This window comes from Mobula hypostoma, unplaced genomic scaffold (genome assembly GCF_963921235.1).
Source record: "Mobula hypostoma unplaced genomic scaffold, sMobHyp1.1 scaffold_45, whole genome shotgun sequence".
NCBI lineage: Eukaryota > Metazoa > Chordata > Chondrichthyes > Myliobatiformes > Myliobatidae > Mobula > Mobula hypostoma.
This window is the reverse complement of record NW_026948238.1, coordinates 595,923-618,536: the sequence shown is the minus strand read 5'-3', so window position 1 is coordinate 618,536 and position 22,614 is coordinate 595,923. Positions and strand designations below refer to the sequence as shown.

The 22,614-nt window shown below is 46.4% G+C and overlaps 1 protein-coding gene across 4 annotated transcripts; it reads right to left on the bottom strand.

The window, feature by feature from the left end:
* Positions 1-2,258: 2,258 nt before the first annotated feature.
* On the bottom strand, positions 2,259-21,413 carry LOC134342117 (zinc finger protein 850-like). Of its 4 annotated transcripts, none has more exons than XM_063040053.1 (3): positions 21,286-21,413; positions 18,289-18,438; positions 2,259-7,923 (listed from the first exon to the last, which is right to left on the bottom strand). In XM_063040053.1, the coding sequence occupies exon 3, from the start codon at positions 7,618-7,620 to the stop codon at positions 4,918-4,920; it is 2,703 nt and encodes a 900-aa protein (XP_062896123.1). In that variant the 5' UTR covers positions 7,621-7,923; positions 18,289-18,438; positions 21,286-21,413; the 3' UTR covers positions 2,259-4,917. The 4 variants fall into 4 exon arrangements, with proteins under 4 accessions (XP_062896123.1, XP_062896127.1, XP_062896125.1 ...); XM_063040057.1 differs by having other exon boundaries at positions 18,289-18,434; positions 21,286-21,390; XM_063040055.1 differs by lacking the exon at positions 21,286-21,413 and adding an exon at positions 21,017-21,272.
* Between the last annotated feature and the right edge of the window lie 1,201 nt (positions 21,414-22,614).

The window sequence follows — 22,614 nt, the reverse complement described above, 5'->3', positions numbered from 1 at the left end:
CTGTCTAGTAGTCTCTGAAACTTTACTAGTGTATCTGCCTCCACCACTGACTCAGGCAGTGCATTCCACGCACCAACCACTCTCTGAGTAAAAAACCTTTCCAATGCTTCCACATCCTTCCTATAGTGAGGCAACCAGAAATGGACACAGTACTCCAAGTGTGGCCTAACCAGAGTTTTATAGAGCTGCATCATTACATCGTGACTCTTGAACTCTGTCCCTCGACTTATAAAAGCTAACACCCCATAAGCTTTCTTAACTACCCTATCCACCTGTGAGACAACTTTCAGGGATCTGTGGACATGTATCCCGAGATCCCTCTGCTCCTCCACACTACCAAGTATCCTGCCATTTACTTTGAACTCCATCTGCCACTTCTCAGCCCACTTCTGCATCCTATCAATGTCTCTCTGCAATCTTTGACAATCCTCTACACTATCTACACCACCAACCTTTGTGTCATCTGCAAACTTGCCAACCCACCCCTCTACCCCCACATCCAGGTCATTAATAAAAATCACGAAAAGTGGAGGTCCCAGAACAGATGCTTTTGGGACACCACTAGTCACAATCCTCCAATCTGAATGTACTCCCTCCACCACCACCTTCTGCCTTCTGCAGGCAAGCCAATTCTGAATCCACCTGGCCAAACTTCCCTGGATCTCATGCCTTCTAACTTTCTGAATAAGCCTACCATGTGGAACCTTGTCAAATGCCTTACTAAAATCCATATAGATCACATCCACTGCACTACCCTCATCTATATGCCTGGTCACCTCTTCAAAGAACTCTATCAGGCTTGTTAGACACGATCTGCCCTTCACAAAGCCAAGCTGACTGTCCCTGATCAGACCGTGATTCTCTAAATGCGCACATATCCTATCTCTAAGAACCTTTTCCAACAGCTTTCCCACCACAGACGCAAGGCTCACTGGTCTATAATTATCCGGGCTATCCCCACTACCTTTTTTAACAAGGGGACAATGTTCACCTCCCTCCAATCCTCCGGTACCATTCCCATGGACAACGAGGGCATAAAGATCCTAGCCAGAGACTCAGCAATCTCTTCCCTCGCCTCGTGGGGCAGCCTGGGGAATATTCCGTCAGGTCACGGGGACTTATCTGTCCTATTGTATTTTAACAACTCCAACACCTCCTCTCCCTTAATATCAACCTGCTCCAGAACATCAACCTCATTCATATTGTCCTCACCATCAAGTTCCCTCTCATTGGTGAATACCAAAGAGGAGTATTCATTGAGGACCTCGCTCACTTCCACAGCCTCCAGGCACATCTTCCCACCTTTATCTCTAATTGGTCCTACCTTCACTCCTGTCATCATTTTGTTCTTCACATAACTGAAGAATGCCTTGGGGTTTCCCTTTACTCTACTCGCCAAGGCCTCCTCATACCCCCTTCTTGCTCTTCTCAGCCCCTTCTTAAACTCCTTTCTTGCTTCCCTGTATTCCTCAATAGACCCATCTGATCCTTGCTTCCTAAACCTCATTTATGCTGCCTTCTTCCACCTGACTAGATTTTCCACCTCACTTGTCACCCATGGTTCCTTCACCCTACCATTATTTATCTTCCTCACCGGGACAAATTTATCCCTAACATCCTTCAAGAGATCTCTAAACATCGACCACATGTCCATAGTACATTTCCCTGCAAAAACAACATCCCAATTCACAGCCGTAAGTTCTAGCCTTATAGCCCCATAATTTGCCCTTCCCCAATTAAAAATGTTCTTGTCCTCTCTGATTCTATCCTTTTCCATGATAATTATAAAGGCCAGGGAGTGGTGGTCACTGTCTGCCCACTGAGAGATCTGTGACCTGACCCGGTTCATTACCTAGTACTAGATCTAGTATGGCATTCCCCCTGGTCGGCCGGTCCACATACTGTGACAAGAATCTGTCCCAGACACACTTAGCAAACTCTGCCCCATCTCAACCCTTGGAACTAATCAGGTGCCAATCAATATTAGGGAAGTTAAAGTCACCCATGATAACAACCCTCTTATTTTTGCAGCTTTCCAAAATCTGCCTCCCAATCTGCTCCTCTGTATCTGTGCTGCTACCAGGGGTCCTATAGAATACCCCCAGTAGAGTAACTGCTCCCTTCCTGTTCCTGACTTCCACCCATATTGACTCAAAAGAGGATCCTGCTACATTACCCACCCTTTCTGTAGCTGTAATAGTATCCCTGACCAGTAATGCCACCCCTCCTCCCCTTTTTCCACCCTCTCTATCCCTTTTAAAGCACTGAAATCCAGGAATATTGAGAATCCATTCCTGCCCTGGTGCCAGCCAAGTCTCTGTAATAGCCACTACATCATAATTCCATGTATGTATCCAAGCTCTCAGTTCATCACCTTTGTTCCCCAAACATAACTGATCCCCAAGTGGATTCAACCATGAGCTGCTCTACAAAACCATCTTGTAGGAACTCTAGGAATTCCTCCTCTTGAAACCAACACCATGCTAATTTTCCTAGTCACCTGCATGACAATCCCCCATGACTACTGTAACATTGCCCTTTTGGCACACATTTTCTATATCCTATTGTAATTTGTGGCCCACATACTTACTACTGTTTGGAGGTCTCCATACAAATCCCATCAGGGATTTTTTTTGACATTTGCTGTTCCTTAATTCTACCCACAGATTCTACACCTTCCAACCCTCTGTCACCTCTTTCTAATTTTATTTAATATTTTACAAACAGAGCCGTAGAACCCCACTACCAGCTTGTTCTTTCAAGAAACATGTAAGTATCTGGGAATCAACAGGACCTGCAGATGGTAGAAATCTAGAGAACTACACACAAAGTGCTGGAGGAGCTCAGCATGTCAGGCAGCATCTATAGATGGGAATCCTCATTTCGGGCCAAGACCCTTCATCGGGACTCTTGATACCCACGTCTCTGGAATATCCACAAGCAAAGAAAATAGGAAGTCATAGTCATAGTGATACTTGACAAAATTGAGTTCAAGGCTTTAAAAAAACCTGCCAAACAGACCTCAAAGTTAACAAATACAACGAAGGCAGTAAACACTTTCATCAATACCGACATTGACTTTTCTATATAAAAATATCTTTGTCCCATTTCAATCAGTAAAATTTACAAAGATAAATAAGAACTTTAGAAAAGCCTATTTACACTCAAGCACACTTAGATTAACACTACCTTCGACAGAAGGAGGAAGAGAAATAACACACATGAAATAAAAAATCACACAACAGTAAGTGTATATTTTCAACAAAAGTGAACAGGATTCAGCACTCCATGTGTGTATATGCAATCGTGATAAGAAATACAGACCAGAAAACTTAAATGAGAGGCCAACTCAGAAAAATGAATCATCACGATTGAAGAAAACATTAACCAGTGGAATGAGTATGACCCTCCATGGGAGACATCCCAATGATCTGAGCAGACGAGATGGTGACAAGGAAGCATCGAGCACCTGACTGAGAGTTGGAGACCTCTTCCCAGAAACAGAGGGGTTCCTTGCAGAAATACAGGACAAGGTGGTTAACAAAAGGGGAAAAAAAAAACTCGAAAATACATGAAATATAAACAAACAAGGCAGTAAGTGCAGAAAATGCCAAGAGAAACCAGACACGATTCAACACATTCCAGGATCCTGCAGCAGTTTAATGCAATTTGATCACTTACAAAGATACAATCAAGTGGCAAATATCATTCACCAAACTCTTGCTTTAAAATACAAACTCATGAATGCCCTCCATCACTCCATAAAGGCACCATAAATTCAAGCCAGATCCAGTTTTAGAGTCAAAACCATACAAATTATATGAAAATCAAGACATTTATTCAGATAGGACAATCCATAATAACCATTCAGATATAATATTACAGTATAAACAATCAGGAACAACTCCTTCAATAGATAAAACCATTCCCAACACACACATGTCCCTCGACCAGTGGAGCATCTCACCACAGGTATTGTTTGTGTCATCAGTCAGACAACCGAAAGATTTTCTCTGTCAATCAGCTTCCAAATGTTGTTACTCTGTCATTCATTGCCACGACCCCGCTACTGATTCCCTTCTCCTCATCATACGTTCTTACCCTGACCATCGTCCAGAGCCCCAAACTCTGCCCTGTGCAGACCTGCCTCTGGTTTCTGACCCTACTTCACTGAACATCCAACTAATGGTTTCCCATTTTGATTTCAGTCTTTAGAGGACAGTGGTGTTTTCCAACAACCTTTTAGAAGCAGGGAAAATGACCCATAATGTGGAAGTGAGCCATGAATAAGGAGGTTATCTACCAATGTCATTCTTCCTCAGCCCAGAGATTAGAAGGGTGAAGAACATCTCAAACAGAACTGCAGTCAGCTTGACTTCTTCAGACTGCAGAGAGTTCAAGGGAAACCTCTTCACCCACAGAGTGGTGACTGTTTGGAACCCATCCCACAGGGAGAGAGAGATGAACAACAAGGGAGGATTTAAAAGACCGTCGTGGAACAGAATCACTGGCAGGGTCCAGCCGGCCTGAGTTGCATCTTTACTCTACATTAGGTGTGTTATAAATTCACTAAGTACCGGAGACAGACTTCAAAATAGAACTGATGTATTTGTCACAGACCCAGAATATTAAACTCCAGTCCCATTAAAGGTGAATGTGCAGCAGAAGAAACTCCTCTCATGCCCAGTGACCAAGATGCAGAACTGGGTGTGGTGAGCAGCAGCAATAATTGCAGAGTTCAGCACCGACAGTCACTCTCAAAATTGCATTCAGCAATGGTGATGGACAAATATCCAGCATGCAGCTCATTGAAACTTTATCCCCAGTGTGAGCCCCGTAGTGTGTCACAAGGTTGGATTACTGAGTGAATCCCTTCCCACAATCACAGCAAGTGAATGGCGTCTCCTCAGTGTGAACTCAATGATGCACATTTGGTGGACATGGCTGAGAGAACCTCTTCCCAATGTCTGAGCAGGTGATTGGCCTCGACCCGGTGAGAACTGACTGCTGTCTCCGTAGGTGAGATAATAAAGTAAATCCTTTCCCACAGTTTGAGCAGGTCAATGGCCACTCGTCACTGTGAACTGACTGGTGTGCCAGTAGTTCGGGTGACAGAGTGAATCCCTTCCCACGGTCTGAGCAGGTGAACGGCTTTTCCCCAGTGTGAACTCGTTGGTGACTCTGTAGGTCGGATGACTGAGTGAATCCCTTCCCACAGTCTGTGCAGGTGAATGGCTTCTCCCCAGTGTGAAATCGCTGATGTCTATAAAGGTTGGATGACCGATAGAATCCCTTCCCACAGACTGAGCAGGTGAATGGCCGCTCCCCGGTGTGAACTCGCTGGTGTGCCATTAGGGTAGATGACCGAGTGAATCCCTTCCCACAGTTTGAGCAGGTGAACGGCCACTCCCCAGTGTGAACTGACTGGTGTGCCAGTAGTTCGGATGACTGAGTGAATCCTTTCCCACAGTCTGAGCAGGTGAACGGCCTCTCCCCAGTGTGAACTGACTGGTGTGCCAAAAGAGAGGATGACCGACTGAATCCCTTTCCACAGTCTGAGCAGGTGAACGGCTTCTCCCCAGTATGAACTCGCTGGTGTCTCTGTAGGGTGGATGATTGAGTGAATGTCTTCCCACAGGCTGAGCAGGTGAATGGCCTCTCCCCAGTGTGAACTGACTGGTGTCTCAGTAGGTGAGATGACAAAGTGAATCCCTTCCCACATTCTGAGCAGGTGAATGGCCTCTCTCCAGTGTGAACTCGCTGATGTACCTTCAGCTTAGATGAGCAAGTGAATCCCTTCCCACAGTCTGAACAGGTGAGCGGCCGCTCCCCTGTGTGAACTTGCTGGTGTGCCATCAGAGTGGATGACCGAGTGAATCCCTTCCCACAGTCTGAGCGGGTGAATGGCCTCTCCCCAGTGTGAACTCGCTGATGTCTCTGGAGGGTGGAAGAGTGAGATAATCTCTTCCCACATTCTAAGCAGGTGAAATTCCTCTTTGCAGTGTGAATTGACTGGTGTCTCAGCAGGTGAGATGCCTGAGTGAATCCCTTCCCACAGTCAGAGCAGGTGAACAGACACTCCCCAGAGTGAACTGACTGGTGTCTCGGTAGCTGAGGTGACAAAGTGAATCTCTTCCCACAGTCTGAGCAGGTGAACAGCATCTCCCCAGTGTGAACTCGTTGGTGGCTCTGTAGGTCGGATGACTGAGTGAATCCCTTCCCACAGTCTGTGCAGGTGAACAACATCTCCCCAGTGTGAACTAGCTGGTGACTCTGTAGGTCGGATGACTGAGTGAATCCTTTCCCACAGTCTGAGCAGGTGAACGGCCTCTTGCCAGTGTGAACTGACTGGTGTGCCAATAGGGAGGAGGACCGACTAAATCCCTTTCCACAGTCTGAGCAGGTGAATGGCTTCTCCCCAGTGTGAACTCGCTGGTGTCTCTGTAGGGTGGATGACTGAGAGAATGTCTTCCCACAAGCTGAGCAGGTGAACGGCCTCTCCCCAGTGTGAACTGACTGGTGTCTCAGTAGGTGAGATGACAAAGTGAATCCCTTCCCACAGATCGAGCAGGTGAATGGCCTCTCTCCAGTGTGAATTCGCTGATGTACCTTCAGCTTAGATAAGCAAGTGAATCCCTTCCCACAGACTGAGCAGGTAAACGGCCGCTCCCCGGTGTGAACTCGCTGGTGTGCTATTAGGGTGGATGACCCAGTGAATCTCTTCCCACAGTCTGAGCAGGTCAATGGCCACTCGCCACTGTGAACTGACTGGTGTGCCAGTAGTTCAGATGACTGGGTGAATCCCTTCCCACAGACTGAGCAGGTGAAATCCCTCTCTGCAGTGTGAACTGACTGGTGTCTCAGTAGGTGAGATGACGAAATGAATTTCTTCCCACAGTCTGAGCAGGTGAACGGCTTCTCCCCAGTGTGAACTCGTTGGTGACTCTGTAGGTCGGATGACCGAGTGAATCCCTTCCCACAGTCTGTGCAAGTGAACGGCCTCTTCCCAGTGTGAAATCGCTGGTGTCTATGAAGGTTGGATGATCGATGGAATCCCTTCCCACAGATTGAGCAGGTGAACGGCCGCTCCCCGGTGTGAACTCGCTGGTGTGCCATGAGGGTAGATGACCGAGTGAATCCCTTCCCACAGTTTGAGCAGGTGAATGGCCACTCCCCACTGTGAACTGACTGGTGTTCCAGTAGTTCGGATGACTGAGTGAATCCTTTCCCACATTCTGAGCAAGTGAACGGCCTCTCCCCAGTGTGAACTGACTGGTGTGCCAATAGGGAGGATGACCGACTGAATCCCTTTCCACAGTCTGAGCAGGTGAATGGCTTCTCCCCAGTATGAACTCGCTGATGTCTCTGGAGGGTGGATGACTGAGTGAATGTCTTCCCACAGACTGAGCAGGTGAACGGCCTCTCCCCGGTGTGAACTGACTGGTGTCTCAGCAGGTGAGATGACAAAGTGAATCCCTTCCCACAGTTCGAGCAGGTGAATGGCCTCTCTCCAGTGTGAACTCGCTGATGTACCTTCAGCTTAGATGAGCAAGTGAATCCCTTCCCACACACTGAGCAGGTGAATGGCCGCTCCCCAGTATGAACTCGCTGGTGAACCATTAGGTCAGATGACCGAGTGAATTCTTCCCCACCAATTCAGCAGATGACCAGCCTCTGCCCAGTGTAAACTGACTGGTGTGTCCACAGGTGGGAAGACTGAGAACAGGCGAATGGCCTTGTCCCAGTGTGAACTTGCTAATGTACCTTCAGTTGAATTGACCGAGTGATTCCCTCCCCACAGTCTGAGCAGGAAGGATGATCGAGTGAATCCTTTGCTCCACTTCTTCAATATCTGGACAGGGACAGCAAAACTGGTGTGTTGTTCTCGAGATTCTTGTAGATAAATTCCTTGGTGTTTTTGACCTGAAAAAAGATTTACAAAATCCATCAGTGGGGAAGGACAACATTTCGGATGAGATCACTTGAGTTGTCAAGGTGTGATCTGACATCACACTGTTACAGTGAAGTTCAACCCAAATTGGAGACAGAAATCATCTTCTAACTGGGCACAGTGCTGGTATCTGGAATGACCATCAATTCCCTGATGCTCTTCTTCTCTCTATAAGAATGGGGCATTTCTGCCATCTCCTATCTGTGACCTGGCTCAGTTTGACTCTCTCCATTGGTATTATTCCCTGTTCCCACTGAGCTGCATGGGTTCCTGGCCCCACAGTAGCTGAAACACTCTCACACAAATAGCCTTTGTTAACTTGCAGCTGGGATTTTCTTTTATGTACTCTTAATTTAAAGTGCCACAGTTTTAACGCCATGTAAATATCTCCTGCTGAAATGTATGGTTGGTCTGCACAGTTGTAAAAGGAATTAGAGTGAATATTAGTATTATTTAAGGTTCTTGTTGCAGTCATAGAAAAGTACTTTATGGAAACAGACCCTTCAGGCCATCTAGTTGGTGCCGAGCTATTTAAACTGTCTACTCCCATACCTCTACCATCCAGGTACCTATACAAACCTCTTAAATTTTAAAATGGAGCTCACATGCAGCAGTTGTGCTGGCTGTTCATTTGACACCTGGATGACCATCTGTGTGAAGAAGTTTCCCCTCATGTTCCCCTTAACGTTTCACCTTTCACCCTTAACTCATGGCCTCTGGTTGTAGTCCCACCCAATCTCAGTGGAAAAACCCAGCTTGCATTTACCCTATCTATAACCCTCAGAATGTGATATACCTCCATCAAATCTCCCCTCAATCTTCTACGTTCCAAGGAATAAAGTCCTGACAACATCAACATAACATCAATCTCCTGTATTCAGTACTTTGGTTTATGAAGGCTAACGTGCCAAAATCTTTCTTTCCATCCTAATCGAACTGTGACACCACCTGCCATGAATTATGGACCCGTATTCCCAGATTCCTTTCTTCTACAACTCTCCTCAGTGCCCTACTTGTCACTGTGTAAGACCTACCCTGGTAGATCCTACCAAAGTACAACACCTCGCACTTGTCTGCATTAAATTCCATTTTCAATTTCTCAACCCATCATTCAGCTGGTCCAGATCGCACTGCAAGCCATTATACTCTTCCTCGCTGTCCACGACACCACCAGTCTTGGTGTCATCCATGAATTTGCTGATCCAGTTAACCACACCATCATCCAGATTACTGATATAGATGACAAACAGCAACAGATCCAGCACTGATCCCTGTGGCACACCACTAGTCACAGGCTTCCGGTCAGAGAGGCAACCATCTGCTACCACAGTCTGGCTTCTCCCAAAGACAGTGTCTCATCCAATTTACGATCTCATCTTGAATGCTGAGTGACTGAACCTTCTTGACCCACTCCCATATGAGACTTTGTCAAGTGCACGTAGACAACATCCACTGCCTTGCCTTCATCCACTTTCAGATAACTTCCTCGAAAGACTCCATAAGATTGGTTAGACATGACCTACCGTGCACAACGCCATGCTGCCTGTACTTAATCAGTCCACATCTATCCAAATACTTACATATCCGGTTCCTGTACATACATTTCAATAACTTTCCCCCTACTTATGTCAAGCTCACCAACGTACAATTTCTTAGTTTATTTTTAGATCCTTTCTTGAACAGCGGAACAACATTGGCTGTCCTCCAATCCTCCAGTAACTCACCTGTCACTTAGGATTATTTAAATATCTGTGATTGGGCCCTGACAATTTCTGCACTTGTCTTCTGCACGGTCGTAGGGAACAACTTGTCAGGCACTGGTGATTTATCCATGGTAATTTGCCTTAAGACAGCAAACACCTCCACCTCTGTAATCTGTACAGGGTCCATGAAGTTGATGCTGCTTTGCCTCACTTCTATAGACTCTGTGTCCATCTCCTGTGTAAATATGGATGCAAAAAATATCTCCCACATCTATTTTGTCTCCTCAGATGGATTATCATTCTGATCCTGCAGAAGATTAATTTTTTCCCTTACGATCTTTTCTCTCTTTACATATCTGCAGAATCCCTGAGGATTCTCCTTCACGTTGTCTGCTGGGGCAACCTCATGCCTTGTTTTATTTCTTTCATAAGTGTTCACTTGAATTTCCTGTACTTCATAAGTACCCCATTTGTTCCTATCTGCCTGTACCTGGTATGCACCTCCTTTTTATTGATCTGGGAGATGAAAGCCAAAGGGGTGATAGAGCTGCATGGTGGGAGGTGGGGGCAAGGGGGTGACACTAAAGTTGCAGGGGAAATGGGAGCCTGAATAACAGAACAGATAGTGGAGGGGTTGTGGAGACAGATGTTGTTCAGTTCTCAGACAAAGTCAGGAATGAAAAAGTTGAGCATGGTGCAGTGAATATGCTGAGCCCTGTATATTTCAATACAACGAGCAGTGTAGGAAAGGCGGATGTGTTCACGGCATGGATCAACACCTGGAATTATGACACTAGGATCTGGCAACTGTGGACTGGGACAGGCTGCTTTATGGCAAAGGTGTGCTTGGTAAATGAGAGGCCTTCGAAGTGAAATTTTGATCGTACAAAGCGGGTATGTGCTTCTCAGAATAAAAGGTAAAGATAGAAACTGTAGGGAACCTTGGTTTTCAAGAGATATTGAGACCCTGGTGAAGCACAAATGGAGTTGCAGAACAGGGATAGGCAGGCAGGTTCTTATGGAGTATAAGAAATGCAAGAGAACACATCAGAAATAAATCAGGATGGCTAAAAGAAGGCATGAGGTTGCTGGCACAGAAAAGATGAAGGATAATCCTCAGGGATTCTAGAGATAGATTAAAAGCAAAAGGATTGCAAGGCACAAAGTTGGTCCTCTGGAAGACCGGAATGGCAATCACGTGTGGAACCAAAGCAGATGGGGGAGATCATGAATATTTTTTCATCTCTATTTACTCAGGATATGGACAAAGGGTGGAAGAGCAGCATTAAAATCATGGACCCTGTACAGATTAAGGAACAGAAGTTATTTCGCTGTTCAAAATAGAACATAGAAATCTACAGCATATTCCAGGCCATTCAGCCCACAATGTTGTACCAACCACGTAACTTACTCCAGAAACTGCCTAGACTTTCCCTAGCGCATAGCCCACTATTTTTTCTAAGCTCCATGTACCTATCTAAGAGGCTGTTAAAAGACCCTATTGTATCTGCCTCGACCACCGCTGCTGGCAGTGCATAGTCCCATCACCTCACCAAGGATCTCACGTTGTCTGTACATACCGGCGGTGTTGTGAGGAAAGAATAGCAGCACCTCTTTCACCTCAGACGGTTGGAGAAGTCTGGGATGGGAACATTTTACACACCTGTCGCTGTAAATGTCCTGAATAGTGGGAAGTTCACATCTGCAGATGCGCTGGGCTGTCCGCACTGCTCTCTGCAGGTTCCTGCGACTAAGGGAAGTACAGATCCCATACCAGGCAGTGATGCAGCCAGTCAGGATGCTCTCAATTGTGTCTCTCAGTGAAGAAGTTCCCCCTAATGTTACCCCTAAACCTTTCCCCTTTCACCCTAAAGCCATGTCCTCTCATATTTATCTCTCCTAATCTGTGGAAAAAGCCTACTCGCATTTACTCTGTCTATGCCCCTCATAATATTGTAAACCTCTATCATATCTCCCCTCATTCTTCTTCTTATATGTATATAATTGACCAATATTGGTAAAAACTGTGTAGGAACACAAACCTGTCCTGCTGGGGTGATACAAAAACCTAGGTCGGGGTCTTTCTGGCACCCCATCTGGGAACACAGTTTGCGCTGCTCCTCAGAGGCGTCCCCCTGAAAAGTACGTACCTCCCGCATGTCTGGGTAAACTGTTCTGCTTAAGTCACGGAGCAGTGGGAGCAAGGAACGAGCTGCCATCTGACGTGGTAAATGTGGGCTCACTCTTAAGCTTTAAGAATAATTTGGATAGATACATGGATGGGAGAGGTCTGTAGGTTATGGACTGGTTGCAGGACAACGAGACAAGCAGAATAAAGTTTCAGCACAGACGAGAAGGGCTGAATGGCCTGTTTTCTCTGCTGTAGTGTTCTGTGGTTCTGGGAAAGGAGGGAATGGTTGGTAACCTGTACTCTGCACACCGGGTACGACTCCCTTACCAGGTGAACCCTCCTCGTGTCTACAAGTTGATTTTATTGAATTGCCAAGAATACATTGCTACAGATACTGCTTAGTTATTATAGATGCATTTAGTAGATGGATTGAAGCTATTCCAACTACCAATAATACTGCTATGACTGTTATGAAGGTATTATTATGGGAAGTAATTCCCAGGTACTGAGATACTGAGGTCTGACAATGACCCACACTTTGTGGTGAAGCTAAACGAAGAGGTATGTAACAAACTAGCTATGAAGCAACAATTAAACTGTGTACACCACCCACAGGCCGCTGGCATAGCAGAAAGAGCCAACGGCACTCTGAAGAGTAAATTGGCTAAACTAACAGTGGAGACTGGACTCACTTGGTTGAGGGTCCTACCGTTAGCCCTATTTCACATGAGGGTTACCCCACAGGGGAAAACAGAGTTGTCATCAGCTGAAATCTTTTACGGACGGCCCATGAGGACACCCTGGGGACCAAGACCTTGTGTACCATTGCTCCCAGAAAGTCTACTAGTAAAATTGGATTTGCATACCCTGGGGGAAGAGATGGGGAAATATATATGCCAACTAACCAAAATTCTCCAAGCATTACATTCGCAGGTACGACAGACTTACAAGGAAGAGAACTACCCCACAGAGAGGAGGGACTATCCCACCATAGAACTTAGGAATTTTGTCCTGATCAAGAACTGGGATCGAGGGAAACTCGGACCTCGGTGGAGAGGACCACATCAGGTGTTACTGACCACTCCCACGGCTGTGAAACTGAAGGGGCAATCTCGGTGGATACATCAAACAGACTACAAACATGTTACTGAAGGAACTGAGTAGAAGGACTCTCTCGGACTAAAGGAGAATGTATTGGGTGATGGTGGTATTCGTGTTTATGTTCCTGAGAGGGCTCACCCCAGCATCCAGGAGATCCCATGTTAACACCTTTCTGTCTCTCTGTCACACCTGTGCCAAACAGGTAGAACTAGGGGCCTGCTGGGTTTGTGCCGAAATTCCCCAGCATAGTAAAACTATGATTCCAATGTCAGTAATCCCGCTCAACCAGAGTGAGGAACTCTCAGCCTGGGCTTTCTCAAATAACACCCGGGGAAGTGAGGTGAGGAACTGTGGTTCAGTCAGAGATGACTGTGGCTGTCAGTGTTTTGAGGGACGGTATCTCAGGCCCCCACCAAACGGAACTTTCTATACAGGGAAACATGCATCCTGGCCATACTTGCAGGTGCCCAGCAGCGGAGAGGAATAACTGAGACTGAGCGATTTTGGATGATCACTTTTCTGGCGAGCTGGCCAATAATACTGCAGGGGTCCTGACAGAAACACAGGCCCTAGTAACAGAAATATCCACTGACATGATTGCAATCTGGCAAACAGCCCTACAGAATCGTAAGGCTTTAGATTTTATCCTGGCTGAGAAAGGGGGAACCTGTGCTATTATTGACACAGAATGCTGCACCTATATCCCTGATGACTCTACTAACATTACATCCCTCTCCGAGCACACTGCCAAGGAGATTGATAGCATCAAGAAAGTAGGGCAGGATTTACACCGGTTCACTGAAGTGTCAAAATGGTGTCTTCGAAGGTCTGTTCAGTAATACGTAGGGCGAGATATTGCATTATGGCCTAATAGTTGTACATACCTGTTGTATGCTGTTTTTACCCACTGATAAGTCAATGCTGTACTCAGTTGCTTTCTCTGTAAAAAATTACTGCTTTGTTGATCATATTAAGATCAAAAGGAGGGAATGATAAAGTATGTAAAAGGGTTAATACAACCTTAAACAACAGCAGCCTGTTTTTCTGAAAGAAACTGCTGATGATCAACAGATGTGCTAAGCCGTGCTGAGCCATATTTCTTCTTGAAGGTAGCTGGCTAGGGTTTCAGGATGCTTTATCTCCCTGTGCACTCATGCCCTGTAGAGTCCGGCCCTGTAGCTCAGAAGGGTAGGGAAAAGAAGAGGAGGGCAGTAGTAATAGGGGACTCGATATTAAGGGGGTCAGATAGGCAATTCTGTGGACGTAGTCCAGAGACCCGGATGGTAGTTTGCCTCCCTGGTGCCAGGGTCCGGGATATTTCTGATCGTGTCCAAGATATCCTGAAGTGGGAGGCAGAGGAGCGAGAGGCCGTGATATAGGGAGTTGAGAAGAAGGACCGCAAAGCTAGTAATCTCGGGATTACTGCCTGTGCTACGCGACAGTGAGAGTAGGAATGCAATGAGGTGGAGGATATATGCGTGGCTGAGGGATTGGAGCAGGGGGCAGGGATTCAAGTTTTTGGATCATTGGGACCTCTTTTGGCGCAGGTGTGATCTGTACAAAAAGGGTGGGTTACACTTGAATCCTAGGGGGACCAATATCCTGGTGGGGAGTTTTGTGAGGGCTACTGAGGTGACTTTAAATGACAATGTTTGGGGAGTGGGAATCAAATTAAAGAGACTAGGAGAGAGGAGGTTAGTTCACAAACAGAGAAAGCTAGTAGACAGTGTGTGAGGGAGGATAGGTAGAGGACAGAGATCGGGAACACTCAGACCGAAGATGTAGGGAATAAGGAAGAAAAAGATAACAAAGTTGTTTGCTCCATTAAGGATAAACAGAGAGTAAGAGGTGGATGTTTCTTAAATGCATCTATTTTAATGCTAGGAGCATTGTAAGTAAGGATGAGCTTAGAGCATGGATTGATACCTGGAAATATGATGTTGTAGCTATTAGTGAAACGTGGTTGCAGGAGGGGTGTGATTGGCAACTAATTGTTCCAGGATTTCGTTGCTTCAGGTGTGATAGAATAGGAGGGGCAAGAGGGGGAGGTGTTGCATTGCTTGTCATATAAATATAACAGCGGTTCTCTGGCAGGATAGATTAGTGGACTCATCCAGGGAGGCTATTTGGGTGGAATTGAGAAATAGGAAAGGTGTAGTGATGCTTGTAGGGGTGTATTATAGACCAGCTAATGGGGACCGAGAACTGGAGGAGCAAATTTGTAAGGAGATAGCGGATATTTGCAGAAGGTTGTGATTATGGGAGATTTTAATTTTCCACACATAGACTGGGAAGCCCATTCTGTAAACGGGCTGGATGGTTTGGAGTTTGTCAAATGTGTGCAAGATAGTTTTTTGCAGCAATACATAGAGGTACCATCTAGAGAAGGGTCATACGGTGGTGGCTGGGAACAGATCCAAGTGTAAGACACAGACACTGAAGTACTAGGGACAGGACTAGGATACAGGGCGATGGCCAGGACATTGACAGGAAAACCAGGAACCTGGAACAGGACTGGACAAGAGAGCTAGGAGCCCGGGCTTGGACTCCGAGCCAGAGACTGGACAAGGACCCAGTACCTGGGTCTTGCTTCTGGCTCGGACCCCAGAATTAGGCAAGGACGAGGCTGGAATCCTCAGGCTTGAGGCTAGAGGCGAGGCTTGGCAGGAGACAGGAGGCTGGAGTTTTCAGGCTTGAGGCTAGAGGCTAGAGACTTGGCTTGGCAAGAGGCTGGAGTCTTCAGCCTTGAGGTTATAGGCGAGGCTTGGCAGGAGGCAGGATGGACTCCAAGCCAGAGACTGGACAAGGATCCAGTACCTGGGTCTTGCCTCTGGCTCGGACACCAGAACCAGGTAAGGACAAGGCTTGGCAGAAGGCAGGAGACTTGAGGCGAGGCTTGGCAGGGGGCAGGAGCCTTGAGGCGAGGCTTGGCAGGGGGCAGGCAGGAGGCTGGAGTCTTTAGGCTTGAGGCTAGGAAGGCTCCTCCTGAGCAGGGCGCGGATCACCAGGAGGCATGGGACAGGAAGGGACAGAACCAACCCCAGGTAACGGCAAGACAGCCTGGCTTACCCGATGGAGGCAAGGGACAGGAAGGCTCAGAACCAACCCCAGGTAACGGCAAGACGGCCTGGATTATCTGGGCGGAGGCAAGGGACAGGAAGGGAGCTAGGTACATGGTGGCTCCAGGACAAGACAGCAGGCGAGACGAGGCGAGAGTTACCAGCAAGACAAGGCAAGGCTTCTGGCAAAGCAAGGGGAGACGAGAGTTACCAGCAAGACAAGACAAGGCTTCAGGCAATGCAAGGTGAGATGAGAACTTCAGGCGAGGCGAGAGTTACCAGCAAGACAAGGCAAGGCTTCAGGTGAGGAAACAGAAGGCAGAGGAAGAGATACAAGGAGTAAGGACAAGATGTAGGGAATAAGGAAGAAAAAGATAACAAAGTTGTTTGCTCCATTAAGGATAAACAGAGAGTAAAAGGTGCCCATGTGGTTCCATTGTTTAAAAAGGGTTCTAAGAGTAAACCTACCAATTATAGGCCTGTGAGTTTGACGTCAGTGGTGGGTAAATTGATCGAAAGTATTCTTCGAGATGGTATATATAATTATATGGATAGACAGGGTCTGATTAGGAACAGTCAACATGGATTTGTGCGTAGAAGCTCATGTTTGACAAATCTTATTGAATTTTTTGAGGAGGTTACTAGGAAAGTTGACGAGGGTAAAGTGGTGAATGTTGTTTACATGGACTTCAGTAAGGCCTTTGACAAGGTTCCACATGGAAGGTTAGTTAGGAAGGTTCAATCGTTAGGCATTAATATCGAAGTAGTAAAATGGATTCAGCAGTGGCTGGATGGGAGACGCCAGAGAGTACTAGTGGATAACTGTGTGTCAGATTGGAGGACGGTGTGTAGCAGTGTGCCTCAGGGATCTGTACTGGGTCCAGTGTTGCTTGTCATATATATTAATGATCTGGATGATGGGGTAGTAAATTGGATTAGTAAGTATGCAGATGATACTGGGATAGGTGGAGCTGTGAATAATGAAGTAGGTTTTCAAAGCTTGCAGAGAGTTTTAGGCCAATTAGAAGAGTGGGCTGAAAGATGGCAGATGGAGTTTAATGCTGAAAAATGTGAGGTGCTACATTTTGGTCGGACTAATCAAAATAGGACATACATGGTAAATGGTAGAGCATTGAAGAATGCAGTAGAACAGAGGGATCCAGGAATAATGGTGCATAGTTCCCTGAAGGTGGAATCTCATGTGGATAGGGTGGTGAAGAAAGCTTTTGGTATGCCGGCCTTTATAAATCAGAGCATTGAGTATAGGAGTTGGGATGTAATATTGAAATTGTATAAGGCATTGGTGAGGCCAAATTTGGAGTATTGTGTACAGTTCTGGTCACCGAATTATAGGAAGGATGTCAATAAAATTGAGAGAGTACAGAGGAGGTTTACTAAAATGTTGCCTGGGTTTCATCTCCTAAGTTACAGAGTTAGGTCTTTATTCTTTGGAGGCTAGAAGGTTGAGGGGGGATTTGATAGAGGTGGTTAAAGTTATGAGGGGGATAGATAGAGTTGACGTGGATAGGCTTTCTCCATTGAGAGTGGAGGAGATTCAAACAAGAGGACATGAGTTGAGAGTTAAAGGGCAAAAGTTTAGGGGTAACACGAGAGGGAACTTCTTTACTCAGAGAGTGGTAGCTGTGTGGAATGAGCTTCCAGCAGAAGTGGTTGAGGCAGGTTCGATGCTGTCGTTTAAAGTTAAATTGGATAGATATATGGACAGGAAAGGAATGGAGGGTTATGAATCAAGTGCAGGTCGGTGGGACTAGGTGAAAGTAGGAGTTCGGCACAGACTAGAAGGGCCGAGATGGCCTGTTTCCGTGCTGTAATTATTATATGGTCGTGCGTAGAGATAGGACAGCTTCAGTCTGTTCTGTGTGTGTAAGCCATTATGACTATTTTGTAATTTGTCTTTAGGGGCTGTCATGTAGTAAATAACTTTGGCTCCAGGATCTCTTGTGTGGGGCATATCTGAACGGATATATCTGTGGTGTAAGGGGAATTGTTAGTCAGTTAGTGAATTGGGTGGGAACAGTCACAGACTGTTCCTGTTTGAACAACTAACTGAGTCAGCCCCGCAGCTTGGAATAAAGAATTTGTACTTATACAGTCTCTGAGTGACTTTATCCATATTCAACTTCAATAGAATGGGAGTGGTTTCAAAGGGCTGGGCTGCTGGAAGCACATTACCAGACCTGGAGTGATTGCAACTGGGTCTGACAGAGGTATAATTGGTACCTCTGGGCACATTCAGTCTCACTCCAACTATTTCCTACCTTCCTTTGCACAGGTATGTAATGTAATGTCTCAAGGTCCAGTGTTTGAGTAAATGAGACTCACCAAACTTTCTCCTGACTGAATCACTGGGTTCTCTCCAGTTGATGCTCTCAATCCTCGGGCTGGTTCACTTGTTGCTGTTCCCTCGTCTTCAGTCGTGGTTTGCTTCCAGTTGGGGTTTTTCTTCCAATAAATCTCTCACCGCAGGTCTAACTTTAACAGGAAAGATAATGAAGCTCATTAACAGTACAAAGAAGAACCAAACATTTCTGCTTCATGTTACTAAGAACAAAACGGACTCAAATTTAAACGTTGAAGGGAGATATAATGATCTCAGTGAACAATCTTTTATTGTCACTCACACTTCACAAAACGATATGGGATAAGAAGGAGCCATCATTCAGTCATGGTAAGACATAAGACACAAGACACAGGAACCCATCTGGTCTGCCCCACCACCCAAAATGGCTGATTGTTATTCCAACACCATATTCCTGCCTTCCTCCTGTAACCCTGAAGCTACTTAGCAGTCATGAATATATTAATCTCTGTCATAAATACACCCAAATGGCAGACTCAACCAGCCTCTGCGGCAACAACTTCCACAGATCAGACACCTCATCTTAGTTTTTAAGGGAAGCCTCTTTATTCTGAAACTGTGCTGTCAGATCACAGACTCTCCGTCTAATGGAAACAACCTCTCCATGTCCACTGTATCCAGGCTTTTCAGCATTCGGTAGGTTTACTCAACTATACATCCCCCACCAACCCCACCGTCCCTCTGAACTCCACTGAGCACAGGTCCAGAACCATCAAATGCTCCTCATAGATAAAGCTGATCATTCCTGAGATAATTCTTATAAACCTTGTTATCAACAACTGTGCTGAACACATTTCCAGGAATAACAGACAAATTGGTAGCAGGACAATTTACAGGGAAAAGTTGTGCTTTCTTTACTGTTCTACTGTCACAGAACAAGCCATTTCCATTCCCAGCTTAAAACAGGTCCATTTCAGGAAGTATAAACCATTCCAGGGTGAATGTAATAAAAAGAAACTGGAATTACCAGAAATGCTCAGCAGGTAAGGAACAGCTGTGGGGAGAGGACCAAACATTACAATTCGGGTTAATAACCTTTCATCAGAATGACTGCGAACATTTTCAGCTTTCAGTGCAGATCTCCAGCAACTTGAGATTCTGCTTGATTTTCATTGAGTGACAGACAGGTGACAGTGAGGGGAGACATTTCCAAACACAGTTTGAACATCAAACTCACGGGTCTATTTCTACTGTTGTAAACACGGAACAGCCCATTTACTCATAGCCTCTCCCTGTGAGGATGGAATAGGAACTAATCCTCTCCTCAGATTAGCAGTCATTGCTTCCAAAGGAACTCCAGAAACAAACATCTGATCCCAGAACAGAAATACTCGCTCAACACCTCATAACCCAAGCAGCTCGATCCCCGGGTCCGTTTTACCGGGATCAAAAACTGTGATATCCCAGGACCCAACCTCACAGAGTCACACAGCTGAACCTGCCAATCACCGACCCTGAGAGTCTCACATATCATCCCCATATCTCACACTGTGTAGTGCAATCTGGGATTTCCCCACAACCATTGTCCAACTGCTCGAAATTTCTGCTTCACTGCAGAAAGACGACCATCCAGCCTCATCTGTAGAAGCAGTAACCAAAGTCAAAGCCAAAACACCAACAGTTCCACATGCCTGGAATGTAGATCACAGGATTATAGCCCAAGCACCAACTCTCCCAGTACTCTTTGCTGACAGTAAAATGCTGCAGTGTGTCAGACAGTCACAGTTCAGAAACTAGCATCTCCACACCAATGCACAACAGAACTGGAACCTGATGACCCTCTGGCATTCCAGCTAACAAAAACTGATTCTGGAAATAACTCAGCAAGGCCAAATGTGCAAAAGAACACTTCACAATGAAGACAAAGGGTAGAAGAAAGATTGCTGATATATAACATTGAGGAGGTAGGATGAGGTGGACCAAGGTGGACCCAGATGGTTAATGCATATCACCGAAGCGGGGGTGAGGAGACTGGACAGAGGTTGCACAAGATGGGCAGGGATGAGCAGATGGAACCAGGTGGGATAAGGGATCAAGTTTAATGACTGATGGTCCTCAAGCAATACACAGATACTGAATGAATAGTACATACTACTGTATAAAAGATTCTAAAATGACAAACTTAGAACAAACAACAAGAACTTTGTCATATTTACTTTGACCCTCACCAAATTTTTATCAACACACCATAGAAAATTTCCCATCTGGACACTTCTCGCTTTTGCATGGTAACTATTCTGCCCCTATCTGCGAGGAATGGCAGAGACCTTTGGGTATAGATCTTGTCTTGTGCATACTGCACCAACAACATTCGCTGGGTTATAAACGTGGAGGAGCAATGGGTGGTTAAGTGCTGCCTTGCTCACGGACACAAGATGCTGCCTGGACTGAGGCTCGAACTCACGACCTTCAGATTGCTAGTTCAACAGCTTAACCACTTGGCCATGTGCATATCACAGAAACCATTCTCCCCTCTAGACTTCCCAGTCCGTCGGTAAAGCAGTCAGCCGGATGTTCCCCTTTCTCACCCAGCCCAATCGGGGAGAAGACACAACAGACATGAAGCTCAAAGGACAAATGCGAGGAGCCTCAGGAAGCGAGGCGAGTAAGGGGAAGTTAACGGGACTCAGGGGCCAACATCAGATTCCCCAAAACATGGAGGAAGCATCACAACCCATCTAGGGACCTTACCTCACACCACGTGATCTTGCGTCACAAAGGGGAGGGCGGGGCAGAGCTGCGGTAAACAGCCTCACGTGACCTGTTGGCGGGACTCCCATTTCAATTCTGCGGAAATAGACGGTCTGGGCTCCTGGTTTGAATCGTTCAGTGCAGATTCAGTGAAGTCTGCACATTTCTGACGGGCCCAGATAACTGGGTACTAAATGAGTAATTGGCCCTTAGTTCGGGGCTCACGGACAACATCGGTCTCCCCGCTCCGAATCGGTCTCTATACTCACTGATGGGAAAGTGATATCTTCGGCCCGCAGACAGTGATCCCGACCCCCGGCTCCGCGACCCAAGAGGAGAGGCACTTTGCCGATCCCGCAGAAGATCCGCCTCAGCACTGAGCGGAAGGGAAAACACCGCCCACCTGCAGACAGTGGGCATGCGCAAAGCGATTGTTGCATCATCCGGAGGGCGGGGCCTCGGAAACAGACGCGCAGATGCTGCCCATCTGCGGTTAAATGGGAGGGGGGGCGCGCGCGCGCGCAAATGGGATCACGTGACTGGTGGGGCCTCCCACCTGAGGCAGAGGCTCCAGCTTCCCACTACGGTATTTAAGGAAACAAACTTGCTGCTCTCATCTCCTCTCACCTTAGACATTTGAACCCCCAGGAAAAATATATCGTCTGTCCATCTATTCCTCTCATCATCTTATAAACGTCTATCCAGTCTCACCCCAGCCTGCGCCGCTCTGGAGAAAACAACACAAATTTGCCCAGCCTCTCGTTATAGCTCATGCCCTCTAATCCAGACAGTATCCTGGTAAACCTCCTCTGCGCCGTCTCCAAAGCCTCGACATCTTTCCGAGAGTGGGGGCGACCAGAACTGTATGGAACACTCCAGATGTGATCTAACTAGATTTATAGAGCTGTGTTACGAACTGTAACGTTTTAGAAACGAACTAGCAGCAATAGAGTTCACACTGGATTCATCTCCTGTGGATTATATGAAGTGATAGCCACACACATTCGTTGTGGTTCCGTGTACCGATGATCAGCTCACTCTTGTGGGCATCGGAGAGTTCCAAGCCTCAGCTGACAAACTGAAGCTGTCAGCTTTTTCTCTCTCTCTCTCTCTCTCTCTCTTTAGACTGGCCGACTGCCTGTCTGCAGATCGCTCTCTCTCTCACTCTCTCTGTCTATATATATATGTATCTATCTCTCTCTCTCTCTCTCTCTCTCTCTTTAGACTGGCCGACTGCCTGTCTGCAGATCGCTCTCTCTCTCTCTCTCTCCCTCTCTCTCTCTCTATATATATATATATATGTATCTCTCTCTCTCTCTCTCTCTTTAGACTGTCCGACTGCCTGTCTGCAGATCGCTCTCTCTCTCTATATATATATATATATATGTATCTCTCTCACTCTCTCTCTCTTTAGACTGTCCGACTGCCTGTCTGCAGATCGCTCTCTCTCTCTTATGGTTAAATCCACAGTCAGCGCCGTCAGCCTGTGACTGACGTCATAGTCCCGCCTCCTCACTCCGGCGCTCTTAAAGACACAGTCACAGTCCGACCGCAGGCTCGCAACAGCCGCAACACAACTTCCCCACTTTTCAACTCAA

Excerpts from the sequence above, each read along its gene's own strand:
- LOC134342117 (XM_063040053.1), bottom strand. The coding sequence starts at position 7,620 with ATGGTTCACCAGCGAGTTCATACTGGGGAGCGGCCATTCACCTGCTCA.